This window comes from Schistocerca americana, chromosome 7 (assembly GCF_021461395.2).
Source record: "Schistocerca americana isolate TAMUIC-IGC-003095 chromosome 7, iqSchAmer2.1, whole genome shotgun sequence".
Taxonomy (NCBI): Eukaryota; Metazoa; Arthropoda; class Insecta; order Orthoptera; family Acrididae; genus Schistocerca; species Schistocerca americana.
This window is the reverse complement of record NC_060125.1, coordinates 624123525-624147790: the sequence shown is the minus strand read 5'-3', so window position 1 is coordinate 624147790 and position 24266 is coordinate 624123525. Positions and strand designations below refer to the sequence as shown.

Genomic DNA, 24266 nt, shown 5'->3' with positions numbered 1-24266 from the left:
TTCACCTCAATGGGCAATGAGCCCACAACCTTCAACGCAGATGCACATTTACATTGGACACCCAGTGGGACTATAAAATTAGTGAGCATGTGGGACATGGATGGGGACCGCGGGTAGCTGATGCTATGTGGGAATGTAAGTCAGCTGAGGAGTGTACCAAGATAGTGCACACATTTACAGTAAACATTGTGTGCGGTGACACACCTGTTATTGCATCTTGACTACTAAACAGGACATCCTGGGTTTGAGTCCTTGACCGGCACACATTTTCACTCATTGCCACTGATTCCACATAAAGCCATGATGCAGCCGGTATAATTATTTCCTCCTCTTCCTTTACTTTCTCCCCCTCCACCTTCAATTTACATAATACATATACTTTTCCTAAGATGTTATGTACTATATTGGAGTAGGTGTGTGATAAATGACTGTCAGTTTTATAATAGTAATCCATGGTTATGGGGTAAATCATTAACATTGTGTTAATTTGTGTGACTTATATTTTCATGTGCTGAAGGGTTTTCTTGTTTTGTTTCATTTCCCAAAATTTTTGATAAATTTGATACAAGATTTAGTGGTGGAATGTAAGGTTACAATAGTTAGTGGTGGAATGTAAGGTTACAATAATAAGATATCTATATTTTTGGAGATTCTCTGGTTGATGTGAGTAGAGTCAGATGGAGGCCAGTGTGGAGAGTGGAGTTGCAGCTGGAGTGGCGAGTGACATATTGTGACTGAAGGAAGTGCATAGGGATGCAAAATGATCTTTATAAGTTTGATAATGTACATTTCAGAAAAGTGAATTGGAAGAAAAGTGTGGCATGCGGCTTAATATTCATACACACCTATAGCTTCCTTTTCTTGGAAGTTAGTTATTGACAAAAACGGCAACACCCCTTGCAGATGGCAAAGTATGTGAAACAGTTGATATGGAGCAAATATGACATCCAGGTCCCAAGCAGCTTCCAGACACACAGTATAAGAACACTACAAAGTCTAACCATCAAACGGTTGTACACGAGGTTCAAGAAAGCCGGAAGTGTTATGAAAAATGAGGCATATGCAGAGCAGCAGCAAGAGGCATTTATCTGGAGCCCAACCAAATCATTCCATCAGGCATCTCGACAGATTCAGCTACTACCAACCACAGTGCATGTGGTGATGCGCAAGTAATTGAAGCTTCACGTCTAGAAGGTTCAGCTGCTGCATGTGCTTCAACAAGATGACGGGCCAAAACAGCTAGCCTCTGCAGCTGAGATTCTGAATCACATTGAAGATGATCCAAACTATCTGCAAAGCTTGCTGCCATGTGTCCGGATAGGTAAACCGACACAACATGGGGATCTGAGCCTTTCACCAAGAAATTGTGCCTGACAGTCCAAGGTAAATGTATGATGTTGTCTGCTTCATAACAGTTTGTGGCACAATTTTTCTTTGCAAAAGCATCAATAACCTAATTGTGTATCTGGACCTGCTGGAACAGTTTGCATTTCCATGGGGCAAGGAACTGAAACATCACATCATGTTGCAGCAGGATGGTGCACTTCTTTACAGGGTCTTGATAGTTTGGAAGGCTTTGGATGACGCATTTCTAGGTCACTGGATTGAGAGGGGAGGACTCATTTCCTGGCCACCATAATCTCCAGAAATAGCCCCATTAGATTATTTTTCTTCGAGGCTTTGTGAAAATATTGTTTACCAGACCCCAGTTTGGGACCTACAGGAGCTGTGAGGTCACATCAGAGCAGCAATTGCACACATTAATGGGGGCATGCCAACCTAGAACTAGAATATCGCTTAGTTACCATGCACTACAGATGCCATACATATTGAAGTTTGTTAAATTACTACTAAAGCTTTAGGCATGTGTGAACTCCCTTCTACCTATTCCCATTTGTGAACCATACATGATCAAAGTTGTACAGAACATCTTGGAATCCCTGTATAATTCCAGTCTAACCACTAAGCAGGTAAGAATATGGGAATAGAAAATCCAGGATGGAATAACAATAATGTTTTGTAAAGGTTAGATTGCTATTCACCATATAGAAGACCACTGTCTATCCAGTGAGGCTGGACTACAAGCAACAGCACCTGATGTGAGAAGAAATCCCTGGGACCAGGGGGTAGGAAGAGGCCAGGTTGGGGAAGAGTAGGGGTAGCAGGATAGGGGTGGAGGAGGGTGTAGTGCTGCTTGAGGGAGCATGCAGGGAGGTGATGGGAACAGGGTAGGGTTGCTAGGTGCAGTCGTGGTGTTTGGAGGAGTGGAGGGGGAGTGGAAAAGGAAAAGGCTAGTGGGTGTGTTTGGGGAACAGAAGGCTGTGTGGAAGCAAGGAAGGGGATAGGTGGGCAAAGAACACAGATTTGCAAATTTGAGCCGGGGGAGTGGGGGGGATACAGGGACAAAGGATATACTGCAGGGAGTGTTCCCATCTTCACAATTCAGAAAAGCTGGTATTGGTACAAAGGATCCAGATGGTGTAGGATGTGAGGCAGTCACTGAAGTGGAGCACACTGTGTTGGGTATGTTGAGCAGCATGTGCAGCAGCTGGATGGTCCAGCTGTCTCTTGGCCACAGCTTGATGGCAACCACTCATGCAGATAGAAAGCTTGTTCGTTGTCATGCCCAAGTAGAAAGCAGCACAGTGGTTGCAGCTTAGTCTGTAGATCACACCACTGCCTTCACAGGAATTTCAGCCTTGTACAGAAACAGATCTACCATGTCTTTTCTCTCTAGTCTCCTACCACCTCCCACATTCCCCCCATGCGGCCACAAAGGAGCATTCCCATCATGACATAGTGCCACACAGGACCGGAGCAACTGAATTACATTCTCTGCCAGGATTTCCACTACCTCTTGTCGTGCCCTGAAATAAGAAATATTCTACCTGTTATCCTTCTCGCCCCTCCCAGAGTGGTACTCCATCACCTACCAATCCCAGGCAATATCCTCGCCTATCCTACTCCACTCCTGCTCCAAGTCCTTGCCTCATATCCCTGTAGTAGATCTGGCTGCAAGGTCTGTCTCATACATCCTGCCACCACCACCTACTCCAGTTCGGCAACAGTCATCATCTACACCATCAAAGACAGGGCATATGTGAAAGCTGTCATGAGATCTGCTTACTAAGCTGAAACCACTGTGCTGCATTCTGCCTGGGTATGACAACCAATAAGTTGTCTGTGTGCATGAATGACCACTGACAAGCTGTGGCCAAGAGACAGATGGACCACCCAGTTGCTGAACATGGTGTCCAACCCATTCACTTCAGTGACTGCTTCACAGAGTATGCCATCTGGATCCAACCAATGCAATTGGGAACTCTTCCTGCTATATGTTCTACATTCCCATACCCTCCACCCACGTATCCCCACCCCTGCTCACACTTCAGTGCTACACAGTCTCTTATTCCACCAATGCTTCCACTTTTCTTTTCCTCCCAACCAAAGCCCACCCCCCTCCCCCACCCCCAAAATGACCCTTACTCCACCCAGCAGCCCTTCCTGTCCCCACCACCACGCTGCATGCTCCCTCGAGCATACACTACAACCCTTCTCCACTCCTACCCTGCTATCACTACCCCTCCCACCCCAGTCCCCTCCTTACCCCCAACACCCACAGACTGCTTTTACCATTCCTGTCTGTGACTCAACATCTCCCCTATATGATGGGTAGCAATCTATCCTTTCCACAATATTATCAATCATCTTAGTTTTCACAGCTGAGCTCAGGCTTGAGTGCCAAGTGAAGTGATGTCCTTGGAAAGTAGCAAGAATGCTAAGCAAATAGGAAGGAAAAGTAAGTGTTTGTATTCACTTGTGACCACATATGTGTGTGCTGTGCAGTAATTAGTTTTGATTTAATATAGTTGTTTACAAGTTCATCACTGCTGAAATTCAAAGTAATGAACGGCTGGATGTATAACAATTCAGCACTTGCTCCCCAGTACCAATACCTTACAAAGCTCAAGTAGTCATACGCTCATCTACATGCATGGATATTATGGAAATGGAAGAGGATGTAGATGAAGATGAAATGGGAGATAAGATACTGCGTGAAGAGTTTGATAGAGCACTGAAAGACCTGAGTCGAAACAAGACCCCGGGAGTAGACAACATTCCATTAGAACTACTGACAGCCTTGGGAGAGCCAGTCCTGACAAAACTCTACCATCTGGTGAGCAAGATGTATGAGACAAGTGAAATACCCTCAGACATCAAGAAGAATGTAATAATTCCAATCCCACAGAACGCAGGTGTTGACAGATGTGAAAATGACTGAACTATCAGTTTAATAAGTCAAAGCTGCAAAACACTAAGGCGGATTCTTTACAGACAAATGGAAAAACTGGTAGAAGCCGACCTCGTGGAAGATAAGTTTGGATTCCATAGAAACGTTGGAACACATGATGCAATACTGACCCTTCGACTTATCTTAGAAAATAGATTAAGGAAAGGCAAACCTACATTTCTAGCATTTGTAGACTTAGAGAAAGCGTTTGACAATGGGGTGACTGGAACACTCTCTTTCAAATTCTGAAGGTGGCAGGGGTAAAATACAGGAAGCGAAAGGCTATTTACAATTTGTACAGAAACCAGATGGCAGTTACAAGAGTTGAGGGGCATGAAAGGGTTGGGAAGGGAGTGAGACAGGGTTGTAGCCAATCCCCGATGTTATTCAATCTGTATATTGAGCAAGCAGTAATGTAAACAAAAGAAAAATTCGGAGTAGGTATTAAAATCCATGGAGAAGAAATAAAAACTTTGAGGTTCGCCCATGACATTGTAATTATGTCAGAGACAGCAGAGGACTTGGAAGAGCAGTTGAACGGAATGGACAGTGTCTTGAAAAGAGGATATAAGATGAACATCAACAGAAGTTAAACCAGGACAATGGAATGTAGTCGAATTAGGTCAAGTGATGCTGAGGGAATTAGATTAGGAAATGAGACACTTAAAGTAGTAAAGGAGTTTTCTATTTGGGGAGCAAAGTAACTGATGATGGTCGATGTAGAGAGAATATGAAATGTAGACTGACAATGGCAATGAAAGCGTTTCTGAACAAGAGAAATTTGTTACCACTGATTATAGATTTAAGTGTCAGGAAGCCGTTTCTGAAACTATTTGTATGGAGTGTAGCCACGTATGGAAGTGAAACATGGACGATAAATAGTTTGGACAAGAAGAGAATAGAAGCTTTCGAAACGTGGTGCTACAGACGAATGCTGAAGATTGGTGGGTAGATCACATAACTAATGAGGAGGTATTGAATAGGATTGGGGAGAAGAGGAGTTTGTGGCACAACTTGACTAGAAGAAGGGACCAGTTGGTAGGACATGTTCTGAGGCATCAAGGGTTCACTTTAGTATTGGAGGGCAGCGTGGAGGGTAAAAATCATAGAGGGAGACCAAGAGATGAATACACTAAGCAAATTCAGAAGGATGTAGTTTGCAGTAGGTACTGGGAGATGAGGAAGCTTGCACAGGATGGAGTAACATGGAGAGCTGCATCAAACCAGTCTCAGGACTGAAGACCACAACAACAACAACAACAACAACAATATGCATGGATACACATGATGTATCAGGTGATACAGAAAAGGTGCATTAAGCTACTTCCAGTTGCTTTATGGTGTCCTTAGTAGAATTATAGCTCCTGAACCTACACTATGAGTTCAGAAGACCCATTTTCTCTATAATCTGCAGAAACAAACTGTTGAGCCATCATTCAAAAATGTGTTACCCACAGCAGGAAATGTGCGATACAAAAAAAAATGGTTCAAATGGCTCTGAGCACTATGGGACTCAACTGCTGTGGTCATAAGTCCCCTAGAACTTAGAACTACTTAAACCTAACTAACCTAAGGACATCACACACATCCATGCCCGAGGCAGGATTCGAACCTGCGACCGTAGTGGTCGTGCGGTTCCAGACTGTAGCGCCTTTAACCGCTCAGCCACTCCGGCCGGCAATGTGCGATACAAATAGGCCAAAATATGCCACATTCAGATACTCATTAGTGACTGCATCTGTCAGTTACCACACACAACAGCACACTTTCTACAGTTTTAGTTAACCCTGGAGTTAGTTCCTGGTTTATCAGGATTACAAAAGACGTCATTAGAAGAAAAAAAATTCATATCCAATTTTAACTTTGCTTGTGATGCAATGCAATTCTATGATGCCATGACATGTATTGAGAAGTGTCGTTTCATACATGCAACTTACTGAATTACCTCCTAAATTGTTAGGTAGATTGTTAATCACAATAAGGAACAGAAATGGATCAAGGACTGAGCCCTGTGTATGTATATATATATATAATAGAAAGAAACATTCCACATGGGCAAAATATATTAAAGAAAGATGCTGTGACTTACCAAACGAGAAAGCGCTGGTAGATAGACACAATAAAAAAACACACAAACACACACATACAAATTTCAAGCTTTCGCAACCCATGGTTGCTTCATCAGGAAAGAGGGAAGGAGAGGGAAATACGAAAGGATATGGGTTTTAAGGGAGAGGGTAAGGAGTCATTCCAATCCCGGGGGCAGAAAGACTTATCTCAGGGGGAAATCTGCCTGTGTCTGTATATGTGCAGATGGGAGTACATACCTGTCCTTTTTTCCCCATGAGGTCTTTCTGCTCCTGGGATTGGAATGACTCCTTACCCTCTCCCTTAAAACCCACATCCTTTCGTCTTTCCCTCTCCTTCCCTCTTTCCTGACGAAGCAACCAGGGGTTGCGAAAGCTTGAAATTTGTTTGTGTGTTTTTTATTGTGTCTGTCTACCAGCACTTTCTCGTTTGGTAAGTTACAGCATCTTTGTTTTTTATATATATTTTTCCCACGTAGGATGATTATATATAAAAAGGCAACTCACTCACCCTCCACAACCTTTCCAGCAAACCTCAACCTCCTCTCATTGCACACAGACCCAGTCTCTCCCATCTACTCAATCTTCCACTTCCAGCTCCACTCGCCCCAAAACCTCAAAATTCAAATCTACACAATCTGGAACCACAACACCCCAATTCAGTAGTTAACCTTTCCTCCACACCTCTCCCCCAATCCGAAACCTCTGTCCTATCCAAAGTCCTCACCTTCAGTCCTACTCCCACATTCAACCAAACAGCCCTTGTCAAAGATTTACTGTTCTACACTCGTACACTCTGCTGGAAATATCACTTTTCCACGAAGAAAAATAACCCTGATCCTACTCCTAATGACCCAACTCCCCAAGACACTATCCAAATTGAACCCTGCCTGGAACAGTTCCCTCCTCCGTCACTGCAGGACCCACCTCCTCTTCCTCAAAATCACCCTCTCCAAACCTTCCATGAATTTCTCACTTCCAGCCTTGCCTCTCAATCCTTCTTGAAAAACCTTAATCCTACTCCCAACATCACCACACCTGAAGCCCAGGCTATCCATGATCTGAAGGCTGACCGATCCATCGTCATTCTTCCGGCGGACAAGGGTTCCACGACCGTGGTACTTGACCATCGGGAGTATGTGGCTGAGGGACTGCGTCAGCTTTCAGACAACACTACATACAAAGTTTGCCAAGGTAACCCCATTCCTGATGTCCAGGCAGAGCTTCAAGGAATCCTCAGAACCTTAGGTCCCCTACAAAACCTTTCACCTTACTCCATCAACCTCCTGACCCCACCGACACCCCGCACCCCTACCTTCTACCTAGTTCCTAAAATTCACAAACCCAATCATCCTGGCTGCCCCATTGTGGCTGGTTACCAAGCCCCCACAGAACGTATCTCTGCCTATGTAGATCAACACCTTCAACCCATTACATGCAGTCTCTCATCCTTCATCAAACACACCTACCACTTTCTCGAACACCTGGAATCCTTACCCAATCTGTTGCCCCCGGAAACCATCCCTGTAACCATTGATGCCACTTCCTTATACACAAATATCCCGCACGTCCAGGGCCTTGCTGCGATGGCGCACTTCCTTTCACGCCGATCACCAGCCACCCTACCTAAAACCTCTTTCCTCATTACCTTAGCCAGCTTCATCCTAACTCACAACTTCTTCACTTTCGAAGGCCAGACATACCAAAAATTAAAGGGAACAGCCATGGGTACCAGGATGGCCCCCTCGTACGCCAACCTATTTATGGGTCGCTTAGAGGGAGCCTTCTTGGTTACCCAGGCCTGCCAACCCAAAGTTTGGTACAGATTTATTGATGACATCTTCATGATCTGGACTCACAGTGAAGAAGAACTCGAGAACTTCATCTCCAACCTCAACTCCTTTGGTTCCATCAGATTCACCTGGTCCTACTGCAAATCCCATGCCACTTTCCTCGACGTTGACCTCCATCTGTCCAATGGCCAGCTTCACACATCTGCCCACATCAAACCCACCAACAAGCAACAGTACCTCCATTATGACAGCTGTCACCCATTCCATTTCAAACGGTCCCTTCCCTACAGCCTAGGTCTTCGTGGCAAACGAATCTGCTCCAGTCCTGAATCCCTGAACCATCACACCAACAACCTGAAAACAGCTTCCGCATCCCGCAACTACCCTCCCGACCTGGTACAGAAGCAAATAACCAGAGCCACTTCCTCATCCCCCCAAACCCAGAACCTTCCACAAAAGAATCCCAAAAGTGCCCCACTTGTGACAGGATACTTTCCGGGACTGTATCAGACTCTGAATGTGGCTCTCCAGCAGGGATACGACTTCCTTAAATCCTGCCCTGAAATGAGATCCATCCTTCATGAAATCCTCCCCACTCCACCAAGGGTGTCTTTCCACTGTCCACCTAACCTTCGTAACCTCTTAGTTCATCCCTATGAAATCCCCAAACCACCTTCCCTACCCTCTGGCTCCTACCCTTGTAATTGCACCCGGTGTAAAACCTGTCCCATGCACCCTCCCACCACCACCTACTCCAGTCCTGTAACCCGGAAGGTGTACACGATCAAAGGCAGAGCCACGTGTGAAAGTACCCACGTGATTTACCAACTGACCTGCCTACACTGTGATGCATTCTATGTGGGAATGACCAGCAACAAACTGTCCGTTCGCATGAATGGACACAGGCAGACAGTGTTTGTTGGTAATGAGGATCACCCTGTGGCTAAACATGCCTTGGTGCACGGCCAGCACATCTTGGCACAGTGTTACACCATCCGGGTTATCTGGATACTTCCCACCAACACCAACCTATCCGAACTCCGGAGATGGGAACTTGCTCTTCAATATATCCTCTCTTCCCGTTACCCACCAGGCCTCAATCTCCGCTAATTTCAAGTTGCCGCCACTCATACTTCACCTGTCATTCAACAACATCTTTGCCTCTGCACTTCTGCCTCGACTGATATCTCTGCCCAAACTCTTTGTCTTTAAATATGTCTGCTTGTGTCTGTATATGTGTGTGTGCGCGAGTGTATACCCGTCCTTTTTTCCCCCTAAGGTAAGTCCTTCCGCTCCCGGGACTGGAATGACTCCTTACCCTCTCCCTTAAAACCCACATCCTTTCATCTTTCCCTCTCCTTCCCTCTTTCCTGATGAGGCAACAGTTTGTTGCAAAAGCTTGAATTTTGTGTGTGTATTTGTGTGTTTTTTATTTTATTGTGTCTATCAACATTCCAGCACTTTCTCGCTTGGTAAGTTTAAGCATCTTTGTTTTTTATATATGTTTTTTTCCACAAGGACTGTTTCCCTCTATTATTTCCTCCTTCTGGGTCCAACACTGCATTTGTGTGTGGGTTTGGGAATTTTCTTGGTGGATAACGTACCATACTGCTTTGCATTCATTTGTTGGGAGCACTTTGTATTAATGTTCAAAGCCAAGTACTACCAGGTGTAAAGATAACCAAACAATTTTAGGTGACCATGTTCACCTTCACTCAACTGCACAGCAATTCTTCCCAGCAATGAACTGAATAACCTAAGGACATAGAGCTATAACTGGCCTAAGCTGGACTGATGAGAGAGAGAATTACACAATGTCTTCTCTGGCCTCCACAATTACCATATATTTATCCACCTACAAGATGAGTTTTCTTTTCCCAAATTTGTCATTCGAAAAATACAGGGTTGTCTTATATTCGCAAATTAAATTCTTGCCACAAAGGTTAATATTTGTACTATGTTTAACATAGCAAGTACGGGTTAGCGTTCGTTTTCATATGAGGCTTTGGATACTGATCTCACATGGAGATTTATTTTGAAAAATTTAGAAGGGCAGAGCCGGGCAAATAATACTTGCATTCGAACAGGTTCAAGATTTTCCGATACACCTAAATGCTCCGTACAGTATTAGCATTGCTTGAACAATCACACGACATTTGACTCATGTAACACTAGTGCATGAGAGATATTCAATAAACTATGAATTAGCCATAACAGTACTCTACTGATCTGCTTAAAATTTGACAGAGTTTTGAAAAACAGATAGAAACAGCACTATATTCTATCACCTTACAAGTGGTTGTTGGATCTGAGTAGGTTTGCAACAAAATTCTCATCCATGTATGGATTATTAATGCTGCTTTTTAAATAAAGACACATCCCATAGTGGAAATGTTGTTCTTCAAAATACATTACTTGAGTCTGAACCCAGATCAATATTTTATTTGATTATGAGGGACTGTAATGATTTATTAAGCAGGTTGCAAATGAGAAATTCAGTCGTCGTTCACATATGTATTGGAATACTGGGTAAAAATATTCCCGGCTCTTAATCAGCTTTAGAACATAATGGCGACAGTCACATGAAACTAGAAGAGACATAAATCCAGTATGAAATGTCTAACAAATGAAAACATCCATATTAAAATGATTGTGACTGTTGTGAGAATAAATTACAGTGGCAAAACTCATCATGAAGATAGTACCTGCAGATGTCAGTAGATCAGGGTGTGATGAAGCAAGCTGGGATCTTTTTACTTCCTCTCCTTTTTACCTTTTGCCTCCTTAAAATTCATTTTTTAACTAATTACCATTAACATACGTGAGTATAATCTGCATTTTCATAAAAGAGAAGGGTTGGCCCTCAGTCTTAAAGAATATACCACCAGATCTAATTTTGTGCTTAGTTTTATGTATGTAATTGATTTTCTAATTTACTTTGATTATTCCTAATTAATACTTTTGTTATAAGGTGAAATCAGTAAGTGTTTCGTAACTTAAATTCTATTGTTGACTTACAAACAAATATAAATTCTGTACTAATTATAAACATTTGGAGGAACAACTAATAGTATTCCTAAAGGACGTTAGCAAAGTCAGCCCTTAATTAATTCCAAAGTAATTACCAGGTTTGTCAAAAGTATTGTTTGTGTAACTATATCTGTTAATTTCATCATTTAAACAAATAATTTAGCTTAACCCTTGCAGTAGAAGGAACTGTTAGAAAGAAAGAATTTTTCAATGTATTCAGTTAATTGAATGAGGTATATTTTAATTGTAATTTCTGTAACTTTAGTATTAAAGTATAGTTTCAGAACATATTATTGTGATGATATATAAACGCCTTATTTTTGGGTTCACGTCTGTCAGTCCACAGCAGATTTTCAGACGAGGAATCTGTGCTGGTTAGAACAACAATAATGCATCAACTTAGTAGTGGAATGAGTGTAACGCAATAGGCCGTGTGTTAAAACAATGACAGTATCCGTTCAATACTTAAAAGTATTATTCTGCAAGGACTGTAAACTGTGAGGTTAAGTTTTTACTGTTCATAGATATTCAACAGTAAACTATTGTAGCAGTATAGCAGTATGCTGATGTTCGTGAAAGTACAAAACTGTGAAATGCAACTGTGCAACTGTCGGCTACATAATTTAAAGTAGTCAGTATTGAACTTCCACCCTCCCTCCCCTATTTTTCCTCCCCTCCCAGTATAACAACGCAGTACATTGACATCTAGAACTATCATCGAAGAAATAAAACAAGTGAACGTCACAACGGGACGAGCAAATGTTCGAGAATCAGACTAAATCATGATTGCAATCTTTTATTTATGTATTTGTTGCTGTTGTCTCATGACTTGTAGCCTGGAAGATATTGCAATCCGTATTTCACAGTTGTTCTAGCAACACACTATGGAAGGGTTGGAGAGGGAACAGTGATACCAGCTTGGCTGACAACTCGATGAGAGTGGGGAGGGCAATAGTGAAATGGTAGAAAATTACATCATGTCAGCAGCAATGGGAATGCATGCTCTCCACTTTGTATTTTTAGTAACATCTACCACATTTAAACTGCGATTTGCCTGACTCCATTTGTAGTCAGAATGGAACTGGCTTCAAAATTGATTAAATATTCAACAGTAGTATTCCTTTCTGCAGGAAACAGTAAAAATAGGGGCAGTGGCGTACGTCAGTATTTTGTGCTACAATGTTGTCAATGTTCATTGTGACGTGATGGGAAAAAAAAGAGACTGTTGTACAGAGCCAATGACAGCGCAGCAGGAAGAAAATATATTTGGAAGCAGGTGACGTTGAAACATTCTCACATTAGTATAGAAGCAAAATCTGATACGTATTCGCATAAAAATAGCTGCATTCTCAGGTCCTGTGGTAACCACGACCCCAGAAATCACAAAATTGTCGCAAGAAACAGCCAAATATTTGTAGCAACAAAGATGTAAATTTCTCAGCTGTGCCATTATTATTATTATTATTATTATTAAAAATAGTGACTCCACATATAACATGGTTAATAAGCAAAAAATTTAGAAAAGAAAACAATCTGCAAAATAATGTAAACTATTTCCATTTGTTTATTTTATTTCTTCTTGTCTTATCAAAATGTAGACAAATTTAGAATAGGTATAATGCAAACTTTTTAGGCAGACACTTTACGAGGGGAATTTGAAAAGTCCGTGCAAAGTCCGTCGCGTATCGAAGGACATTTTTAGTTAGTAGCATCTTTGGAAAAAACGCACACCAACGTTCAGCTATATTAGTCTGTTTCTTTTTGTTTGGCATTTGTGTGAATCAAGGAAGTCGAGTGATTATAAAAAAAAAGGACAAAAAAGAAATTCGTGTGGTGATTAAACATTACTTTATGAAAGGCAAAATGCATCAAGAGAGACTGCACCTCCGATTAGAACAGTTTACAAGTGGTTTCAAAATTTTCCGAGTAGCCACATGGGCACAAGTGATGCTGAACATTCTGGACGCCCTTTGGAGGTTACGACTCCAGAAATCATTGATAAAATCCATGATATGGTGATGGATGACAGAAGAGTTAAGGTGTGTGAGACTGCTAGTGCTGTGTCCATCTCGAATGAACGGGTACATAATATTTTGCATAAACATTTGGATATGAGAAAGCTATCCTCAAGATGTGTTCTGTGACTGCTCACACTTGACCAAAAACTGAATCGTGTGGAGCGTTGTAAGGATGGTTTGCAGCTGTTCTGGAAGAATCCGCAGGACTTTAAGCGACGTTTCATCACTGTAGATGGAACATGGATACATTACTATACTCCTGAGACCAAACAACAATGTAAACAATGGGTTACCAAGGGAGAATCTGCACCAAAAAAGGTGAAAACCATTCCTTCGGCCGGAAAGGTTATGGTGACTGTCTTTTGGGATTTGCAAGGGATAATCCTCATCAACTATCTGGAAATGGGTAAAACTATTATAGGTGCCTATTATTCACCGTTACTGGAGTGTTTGAAAACCGAGCTGGAAGAAAAACGCCGGCGATTGGACCACAAAAAAAGTCCTTTTCCATCACGACAATGCACCAACACACACTTCAGAGGCTGTGGTCACAAAATTATTAGAAACAGGATTCCAAGTCATTTCACGTCCCCCCTATTCTCCAGACTTGGCTCCCTCAGACTAATATTTATTCCCAATTTGAAGAACTGGCTGGTTGGACAAAGATTTTATTCAAACGAGGTGGTGATTGCAGCAAGTAATAGCTATTTTGGAGACTTTGGCAATTCCTATTTTCAGAAGGGATTAACAAATTAGAACAGTATTGGATGAAGTGTACAAGTCTAAAAGGAGAATATGTCGAAAAATAAAAAAGGTTTACCCCAAACACGTAAGTAGTTTTTATTCTTGCACAGACTTTTCAAATGTCCCCCATATGTCAATAAAACAGTTTGTCATTTTTATTAGTCAGAATACGTCAAAAGCCAATTTTTCTCCAGAAGTCTCTTAAAAAGAGAAAGAGAGAGAGAGAGAGAGAGAGAGAGAGAGAGAGAGAGAGAGAGAGGGAGTTGTCTTATAATAAGAGCCACCTTATACTTCGGTAAATATGGTAATTTACACTTCTTTACCCCCTCTCAGGAACTAGCAAGGAATTGGATAGCTTCCTTTGAGAAGAATGCAATAAAATTCTATTGGTAACTATTCTGGTGTGCACTGATTGCCAGCAGTTTCAGGGTGTCTTTGATAGACACAGTTTATATTGTAGTCACAGTATTTTGTCCCATTGCTAGTAGACACTTGCATGATATTTCCTTACACTTAGACAATAGTTCCTTGATAAATAGTTTTAAATTTGTGTCATTCTGTTCATTGTGGTCAAGAAGATTTGCATACAGAATTCCTACCCCTCCCTCCAAAAATCTATTACCAACACAATGAAATTTGTAGTTAGGTACACTATTTCTACAGCTGCAAATTACGACTTTATTTGAGACTGATATAAAGGTAAAAATGAACAACTTTTTTCAGTAACATAATAGTAAATACTACAGAAAATGACATCAGAATAAAATACTGTTACAGTTCAATAAATAATCACCTGGAATGATAAAATGATAACTTCTATGCAGATATCACAGATAGGTAGGCAAAGAAATTAGTATGAAAATACTGAATGTGCAATGTTTGAATATAAATTTATATTATAAATGATGTGCACTTATTTCCGAGTGCAATTTGAAGAAGTAGGCAATACAATATCCATATAAAACTACTGATGTTAATAAAATAACTCTAATTCATAAATTCCACATATAAATATCTCTGCATAAATAAATCATTGTATATGCTATAAAATTGTAGGTAATGTGTAATGTAACTTATTTCTTCTTGCTTTTCCCAAGAGTAAGGGTGTGGTGACTGGAAGACATCTGCTGCTGATACTGCTGCTTCCTCCGGTTAAACTCAATTATTTCATCTTCCAGCTTCTTTCTGGTTTCATCCAGTTTCCTCTTTTCTTCACCATGTTCCTTCTTCAACTTATCAAATTTTGCATGAAGCTAAAACATAAAGGAAAAAAAGTATTTAACAATGTAAAGTGAAATGTATTAGCTGATAACTTAATAAAATACACCATATAAATCAAAGATATATTTCCATCAAAGGATACTAAACACTGTTAAGAATTATGGGTGTGCTTAAATGGAAAAAGTACGCAAATAGTGACCTTATCATATATTTTCTGCATTTTGTGTCTTAGTAAGTCTGATACTTTACACATTCAATTACAAAAAACTGATGTTAAGTACTTAATTCACCACCCGACTCTGTATCTTTTGTAATGTTTACCTACAGTAGTTCCAGTGTCTGATGTTGAACAGAATAGTGGAAATAAAATGCACACAGGGAACAGGTACAAAGGGTGAGGAAATGGACCAAAATTAATGGAAAACAAATTATAAATCAGACCAGTGGAAGTGAGTACTGAAGAAATTGAAGAGTTGCAACTAGAATGACACACCAGAAGCCTGCTATATATTCATCATTCTCTAGGAATATGAAAATATATGGAGAATTATTTATTCCATAGTCCACTTCAAGAATTACTTACTTGTAATCATGTGCCTAAAATATAGGGATAGAGGAAATAAAATTAAAACTGTGCATTTAAAAATTCTCTGCAACAGCTTTGGTAAATTTGTTCATTATAAAGAAATGTGCGAAGGATACTCAAAGGTGTGAGTCTCCTTCATCCACTGGATTATACCACAAAACAAAAATTTGAAGATTAACAGTGGTGATGCAGCTGGTGATGACGCAGCTGACGCAGCAATAAATTCAGCCAATATATTATACATATGGTGCACTCAGTGTTTAGTCTAGACATCTGAGGATAGCAAAATTGCACTCCAGCTTCCTTAAGGGGTAATGCCAGTAATTCAAATATCTGGATGAAACACTTGCTATAACTGTGACACACACTCAAAGGAGACGTCATATTTCCATTTCTATAAGCTGTAGTAGAAGTATACTTTTCCGCAATGGATTTTACAGTCAGTTTAAACAAGGCACAAAATCACCAATACAATTCTTTACATGAGAGCAGAGGCAGTTAAGAAACACATAATAAACAAATAATTTGTAATAGTGCATTGTAGAATCTCTTTCAATATGACCAAATTTCTATGTCTATGTCTTTTGTCTTCACAGCTCTTGGTACTACTATACTACTGGCTATAGACATTAACACCATGAATTCTGTATGCATGATATTCACAAAGCATGAAATGAATTCTCCCACCTAGACAAGAGAGAGATTGTGATACACCTGCAAGAAGTATACTGAAAATTATGCAAGCATAAATAATAGTTACAAGTAAGCAAAGGTGTGACATCAAACAACAAAGGTTGTTTAGGAGCAGGTACTGAACAATTTTGTTATGATAAACAAAATTTCATCTTTGTCACAGGGTGAAAGATGAAAGCCAGTTCGTATTTGATTTATATTCACAATACTATGAAGATGTAAATTCTACCTAACAAAACTGAAAATAGTTGTACTGATACAGACAACTCAAATTTCACAACACTAACAAGGGAAACATTTAGTGGTAAGAGAACCCAGTGGACAGCACATCATAAACAGAACACAGATCAAGCATGAAAACAGGAAGAAGGTGCACGGAACTGTAAAAAAAAAAGTTAAAAACAGTGAACGGTCCAAGAGCAAGCATGCAACATAGGGCAGCATGCAAGAGCTACGGCATCGTGCTTAAGCAGTCACGGTGCTGAACTGCCATACGGGATGAGCCCTTTTAAAGCTCACTCGTGTCAATCCCCCCCCCCCCCCCCAAATTTGTGGCTGTGTCACAATGTAATGTCCGTTTGCAACAGCGAAGTATATGGAAGGGACCTATAATTATTCTGCACAACTACTCTATTAGCAGCCGAAAGGAAGTGGCTTTCAAATAAGAACCACAAACATTTGATGACAAGGTGACAAGTCAACTGAATTCTCCAGTGGAAACATGTCAGCTGTATCATACATTGCATTAGGGGCAGTACATGTGTCGTATGATAGGAATCTCTTACTGATGCACCTAATTCGTACGCCTGGTAAAGTGAGTGAGATATGCCTCCTTGCCAGATTTCAGTGTTTGTACGAATGTGAATATGATCACTCCCACGGAAATGATGAAAAAATAACAGTTTGTCACATAAGCTGCAATAAATGAACGCAAAAGTTTCACAATCACAGAGTTTCTCTGCGCTCTTTCAAAGCACACGTTTCTAATGTTTTTGACATTGTGTTCCATTTTGAAAGCTTTGAATCTTGAATTCTTTTGCTGTAATGCAGGGCGATTCAAAAAGAATACCACAACTTTAGGAATTTATAAAACTCTGCAACGACAAAAGGCAGAGCTAAGCACTATCTGTCGGCGAATTAAGGGAGCTATAAAGTTTCATTTAGTTGTACATTTGTTCACTTGAGGCGCTGCTGACTAGGCGTCAGCGTCACCTTTCTTCGAAGGTGCTACTGTAACTGGACTACAGTATCTGGAGATGTTAGAAAATTGGCTGTTCCCTCAGCTCGAACAAGAAGCACAACAATTCATCTTTCAGCAGGATGGAGCGCCACCACATTGGCACTTATCTGTCCGTAACTACCTGAACGTCAACCACCCGAGGCGATGGATCGGCCGCCAGGCAGCCTGTGACAGAGCACTTCATCACTGGCCTCCAAGAAGCCCTGATCTTACCCCCTGCGATTTTTTCTTATGGGGGTATGTTAAGCATATGGTGTTTCGGCCACCTCTCCCAGCCACCATTGATGATTTGAAACGAGAAATAACAGCAGCTATCCAAACTGTTACGCCTGATATGCTACAGAGAGCATGGAACGAGTTGGAGTATCGGGTTGATATTGCTCGTGTGTCTGGAGGGGGCCATATTGAACATCCCTGAACTTGTTTTTGAGTGAAAAAAAAACTTTTTAAATACTCTTTGTAATGATGTATAACAGAAGGTTATATTATGTTTCTTTCATTAAATACACATTTTTAAAGTTGTGGTATTCTTTTTGAATCACCCTGCATAGTTCAAACCAGTTTATTTGTTGTTTTCATTTCCGTGAGACATATATTTGGTACCTCGCCCGCTTTCACTATTCATCTCATTTACTTGGGACAATAACATATTCTTACCACGACTCATACTTTATAACCAACGTATAGTATGACAATTGCCAAGACTACAGAAAGAGAACAAACATTTCAATGATTGGATGCACTATTCATAATGTTGTGAAAAAAATAAATAAATAAAATAAAAATACATGGTTCAAGGGAGTTGTGCACACAGCTCGTCCGCTTTGCAGACCAACAACATGACAACATGACCATGATGCCACTGCTGTGCAATGCCTCTCAATATTAGATTTGTAAATTTTGGCCTCTTCACTGTTTCTTTTCATTTTTTTTTTCACAGTTCAGTACACCTTCTTCCTGTTTTCATGTTTGATCTGTGTTCAGTTTTTCACGGACTATCCACTGGGCTTCGTCATCTCCATGTAAATACTGCAACCTACTTCCTTCTGAAACTGTTTAGTGTATTCATGCCTTGTATTCTCCCTCCACGATTTTTACACTCCACACTTCCCTCCAATACTAAATTGATGATCCCTTGATACCTCATAACATGTCCTACCAACCGATATCTTCTTCTAGTCAAGTTGTGCCACACGTTTCTCTTCTCCCCAATTCTATTCAGTACCTCCTCATTAGTTACATGATCTACCCATCTAATCTTCAGTGATCTTCTGTAGCAACACATTTGCAAAGCTTCTATTCTCTTCTTGTCTAAACTATTTATCGCCCATGTTTCACTTCCATACATGGCTGCACTCCACACAAATACATTCACAACAGACTTCCTGACACATAAATCAAAACTCAATGTTAACAAATTTCTGTTCTTCAGAAACACTTTCCTTGCCAAAGCCAGTCTACATTTTATATCCTCTCTACTTCGACCATCAATTTTGCTTCCAAAATAGCAAAACTCATCTACTACTTTAAGTGTCCCATTTTCTAATCCCATTTTTCAGCATCATTTGATTTAATTTGATTACACCATTATCCTCGTTTTGCTTTTGTTGATGTTCATCTTATATCCTCGTTTCAAGACACTGTCCATTCCGTTCAACTGCTCTTCCAGGTCCTTTGCAGTCTCTGACAAAATTACAATGTCGTCAGCAAACCTCAAAGTTTTTATTTCTTCTCCATGGATTATAATTCCTACACCAATTTTTTCTTTTGTTTCCTTTACTGCTTGCTCAATATACAAATTGAATAACATCGGAGATAGGCTACAACCCTGTCTCACTCCCTTCTCTACCCTTGACTCTCATCCATCTGGTTTCTGTACAAGTCGTAAATAGCCTTTTGCTCTCCCTGTATTTTACCCCTCGCACCTTCAGAATTTAAAAGAGAGTATTCCAGTCAATATTGTCAAAAGCTTTCTCTAAGTCTAGAAATGTTAGCAACATAGGTTTGTCATTCCTTAATATATCTTTTACAATAAGTCGCAGGGTCGGTATTGCCCCACGTGTTCCAACATTTCTATGGAATCCAAACTGATCTTCCCCCAGTTCGGCTTCTCCCAGTTTTTCTATTCATCTGTACAGAATTTGTGTTAGCATTTTTCAGCTGTGACTTATTAAACTCATAGTTTCATAATTTTCTGATCTGTCAACACTTGCTTTCTTTGGGATTAAAATTAATATATTCTTCTTGAAGTCTGAAGGTATTTTGCCTGTCTCATACATCTTACTCACCAGGTGGTAGAGTTTTGTCAGGGCTGGCTCTCCCAAGGCTATCAGTAGTTCTAATGGAATGGTGTTTACTCCTGGGGCCTTGTTTCGACTTAGGTCTTTCAGTTCTCTGTCAAACTCTTCATGCAGTATCATATCTCCCATCTGAACTTCATCTACGTCCTCTTCCATTTTAATAATATTACCCTCAAGTACATCGCCCTTGTACAGATTTTGCACTTCCTGTCGATCTCATTTTTGAGAAGTTTGTATTGCTTTCTGCCTGCTTCATTTACTGCATTTTTATATCTTCTCTTTTCATAAATTAAATTCAATCTCTCTTCTGTTACTCACGGATTTCTACTAGCCCTCGTCTTTCTACCTACTTGATGCTCTGCTGCCTCCACTATTTCATGTCTCAAAGCTACCCATTCTTCTTTAACTGTATTTCCCCTGTTCTTGTCAATCGTTCTCTAATGCTCTCTCTCAAACTCTCTACAACCTCTAGTTCTTTCAGTTTATCGAGGTACCATTTCCTTAACTTCCACCTTTTTGCAGTTTCTTCAGTTTTAATCTACAGTTCATAACCAATAGATTGTAGACAGTCCACATCTGCCCCTGGAAATGTCTTACAATTTATAACCTGGTTCCTAAATCTCTGTCTTACCATTATATAATCTATCTGAAACCTACCAGTGTCTCCAGGCCTCTTCCACGTATACAACCTTCTTTCATGATTCTTAAACCAAGTGTTAGCTATGATTAAGTTATGCTCTGTGCAAAATTCTACCAGTTGGCTTCCTCTTTCATTCCTTATCCCCACCCACTACTTTTCCTTCTCTTCCTTTTCCTACTATTTAATTCCAGTCCCCAATGACTATTAAATTTTCATCTCCCTTCACTATATGAAAATATTTTTATCTCGTCATACATTTCTTCAATCTCTTCATCATCTGCGGAGCTAGCTGGCATATAAACTTGTACAGCTGTGGTAGGCGTGGGCTTCGTCTCTATTTGATTACAATAATGTGTTCACTATGCTGTTCATAGCAGCTTACCCGTGTGCCTATTTTCTTATTCATTATTAAACCTACTCCTGCATTACCCCTATTTGATTTTATATTTATAACCCTGTATTCACCTGAACCAGAAGTCTTGTTCCTCCGGCCACTGAACTTCACTAATTCCCACTACAGCTTTAACCTATCCATTTCCCCTTTTTAAATTTTCTAAACTACCTGCCCGATTAAGGGATCTGACATTCCACGCTCTGATCTGTAAAGTGTCTGTTTTCTTTCGCCTGGTAACGATGTCCTCCTGAGTAGTCCCTGCCTGGAAATCCGAATGGAGGACTATTTCACCTCCAGAATATTTTACCCAAGATGACTCCATCATCATTTAACCATACAGTAAAGCTGCATGCCTTCAGGAAAAATTACAGCTGTAGTTTCCCCTTGCTTTCAGCCGTTCGCAGTCCAGCACAGCAAGACTGTTTTGGTGATGTTACATGGCCAGATCAGTCAATCATCCAGACTGTTGCCTCTGCAACTACTGAAAAGGCTGCTGCCCTTCTTCAGGAACCACATGTTTGTCTAGCCTCTAAACAGATAACCCCCGCCCCCCCCCCCCCCCATTACTGTTGCACCTAAGGTACGGCTATCTGTATCGCTGAGGCACCCAAACCTCCCCAACAACAGTGAGGTCCATGGTTCATGGGAGGAGGATCCACTGGGCTATCTTACCATTAAATCTGAATGGGGCGTGATAGGGAGTTTCCCTTGTAAGTTACAAATGTGTAGTTTACCATATGAGGTAATACAGACACCGTATAATGATATGAAGCATTAAAAAGAGAAATTACAGAAAAATGGCTTTACCCGAAAAAATGATAACTGAACCATAGCAAATGCTAAAGCTGTAAATTAGTTCAAAGCTGATGTGTGGTGTTCAAACTTGCTAATTACTATAATCCACAAGTAAAAGGCAGCTATGAATGTCTACTAGGTTTGTAAAATGTTTAATAACTCATCTGTTTTTTATTTCCTCTTTTACTGATGAAGAAACAGGTGGTAGACTTTGTTATTAATCTTCTGGTTTTTTCCCTGGTGTTATATTGTTCTCTTTTCTTCCGCACCCCATTTTCTGACAAATATATCAAGAAATTTTCTTCTTGTTAACAAAGTTTTCTTTACAGATAATCCATCCCACAAATGGACTAATAAATTTTACATTCACTGTTTACGGTCGCATTTGAGACACGTTTTAAAATGTCACTGGGAAGTGTAATGTTAATTTCATTTTCATCTTGGTATCTGCTTCCAGTTCTTGTTTTTGTCTTTTTCCCACTAACTGTACCACTGATGAGTTTTGCAGTCAACTACTGATACTTACAGGATATCAAGAACACTGTCATTCTGGAAGATACTTCTAAGTACAGAATGAAGCAGATCACCAGGAATGCTGCTCAGAGCTGCTCAACCCAATAACGACTTTTCTTGTTTGACTGATTTAACCAGTGGATGATGAAGTATGAGAATCTTCCATTAGGCTGCTAAGTATAGATGTCACTTTACATGTTAATATTGTACTGGTAAGTCCTGGATGAAACACAAGTAACGGAACAAGTAAAGGTGACTATACCTCGTATAGCTGAGGCACTGAGCCATTGTTTAGCAATGTTCTTTGAAGCTAAACACACACTGGTTTTAAAAACCTTTTGTATCAGGTGAATTGAACCACCGTTGCATACATTTGCCAAAGGGGAATACAATAAAGTGAGTTAGAATACAATTTTAAACATGGCGTACACCCATAACTGTAAATAAATTTTCAATATATAACAATATAATGAAAAGGTAGTTGCTACTCATCATACGGTGGATGTGCTGAGTTGCAGATAAGCATGACAAAAAGACTGACAAAAATGCTTTTGGCTACCAAGACCTTTGTTGAAAGAAGGCAAACCGCACGTGCGCACACGCACACACACACACACACACACACACACACACACACACACTACCACCACAATCTCTCACAGCTGAAGCCAGACTACGAGCAGCAGCGTATGATGGGAGAGACAAGTGGATGGGAGTAAGGAGGAGGCTGGGGTGGGGAGGGGGGGGGGGGGGGGAGAGCAGCACCCTGCTATGCCTCCCTGTCCCCACCCCAGCCTCCTCCTTACCCCCAGCCAGTTGCCTCTCCCATCACACACTACTGCTCATCATCTTGCTTCAGCTGCTAGCGACTGTGGTCAAGTGTGTGCGAGTTACATTTACGCGTGCACACGTGTCTGTGTGTGTGCGTGTGTGTGTTTCGACAAAGGTCTTGATGGTCGAAAGCTCTTGTGAAAGTATTTTTGTTGTGCCTATCTGCAACTCAGCATCTTCGCTATATGGTGAGTACAAACTATCCTTTTCTCAATATTGTTACATTTCCTCCTGCATTTTCCACTGCTTGTTTTTCAATGCAAGAAGTATACAACTATCCGGCTGCGTAAGTTTAATGTAAAAGACCTTGACCAGGTTTCAGTACCACTAAGATTATCTTCTTCAGAAGGAAGTTATGTAAACTGCATGATGTTAAAACTGTAAACATACATGATGAGCAAAAGAGCTCAAATCAAAATAAGGAATGAAGTCCTCAATGGAAACAGTAGAAATTGTTACACAAGTACAGCTTGTTGTCGACTGTGTGAAACCAAAGAACAGGTGAGAGTGTTCAAGTATTTTGAAGTTGGATTACGAAAGGCATGCATTGTAAACAGGACATCAAAGTCAGAATGGCATTGGTTAAAGAGGCATTTCAGAAGAAGAAAAGACTCTTAGCAGTTTGAATACCAAATTAAGAAAGTGACGAGGGAAATGCCGGAGGTGGAGTGTGGCATGGAGTAGAAACATGGACACTGAGAAAGCAGAACAAGAGGAAAACTGAAGCTTGTGAAATGTGGATGTGGTGCAGAATCGTTTAGATCAGCTCGACTGATGAAGTCAGGAATGAAGAGCCACAGAGAACAGTTGGAGGGTGTCGCTAACAATGAAAAACAGGAAACTAAACTAAATAGCACATAATTTGGGACAAGATTACCGTCTGATAAAGGCAACTGAAGGTTTCACTCTGGGGAATAAAGGGAAGGACAGAAGAAAATGCTGGATGACATGAGAAGGACACTACTACAGAATGAAGAGGAAAGCACAGGGTAGAGAAGTATAAAAAAAAATATAAGCCCCCAGAAGGCAGATGACCCTGTGATAATGAAACAAAACAAAAATATTTGGCAGTTCCAAATTAAATGGATGA

The 24266-nt window shown here is 40.6% G+C and overlaps 1 protein-coding gene across 2 annotated transcripts in view; it reads right to left on the bottom strand.

Moving 5' to 3' along the window:
• Nucleotides 1-12752: 12752 nt before the first annotated feature.
• Nucleotides 12753-24266, bottom strand: part of LOC124621991 (septin-2) — a 63175-nt gene continuing 51661 nt past the window's right edge. For both annotated transcript variants that reach the window (XM_047147533.1, XM_047147534.1), the window contains exon 9: nt 12753-15216. In XM_047147533.1, coding sequence (XP_047003489.1) covers nt 15037-15216 — 180 coding nt within the window. In that variant the 3' untranslated portion in view covers nt 12753-15036. The remainder of the gene's footprint in view (nt 15217-24266) is intronic.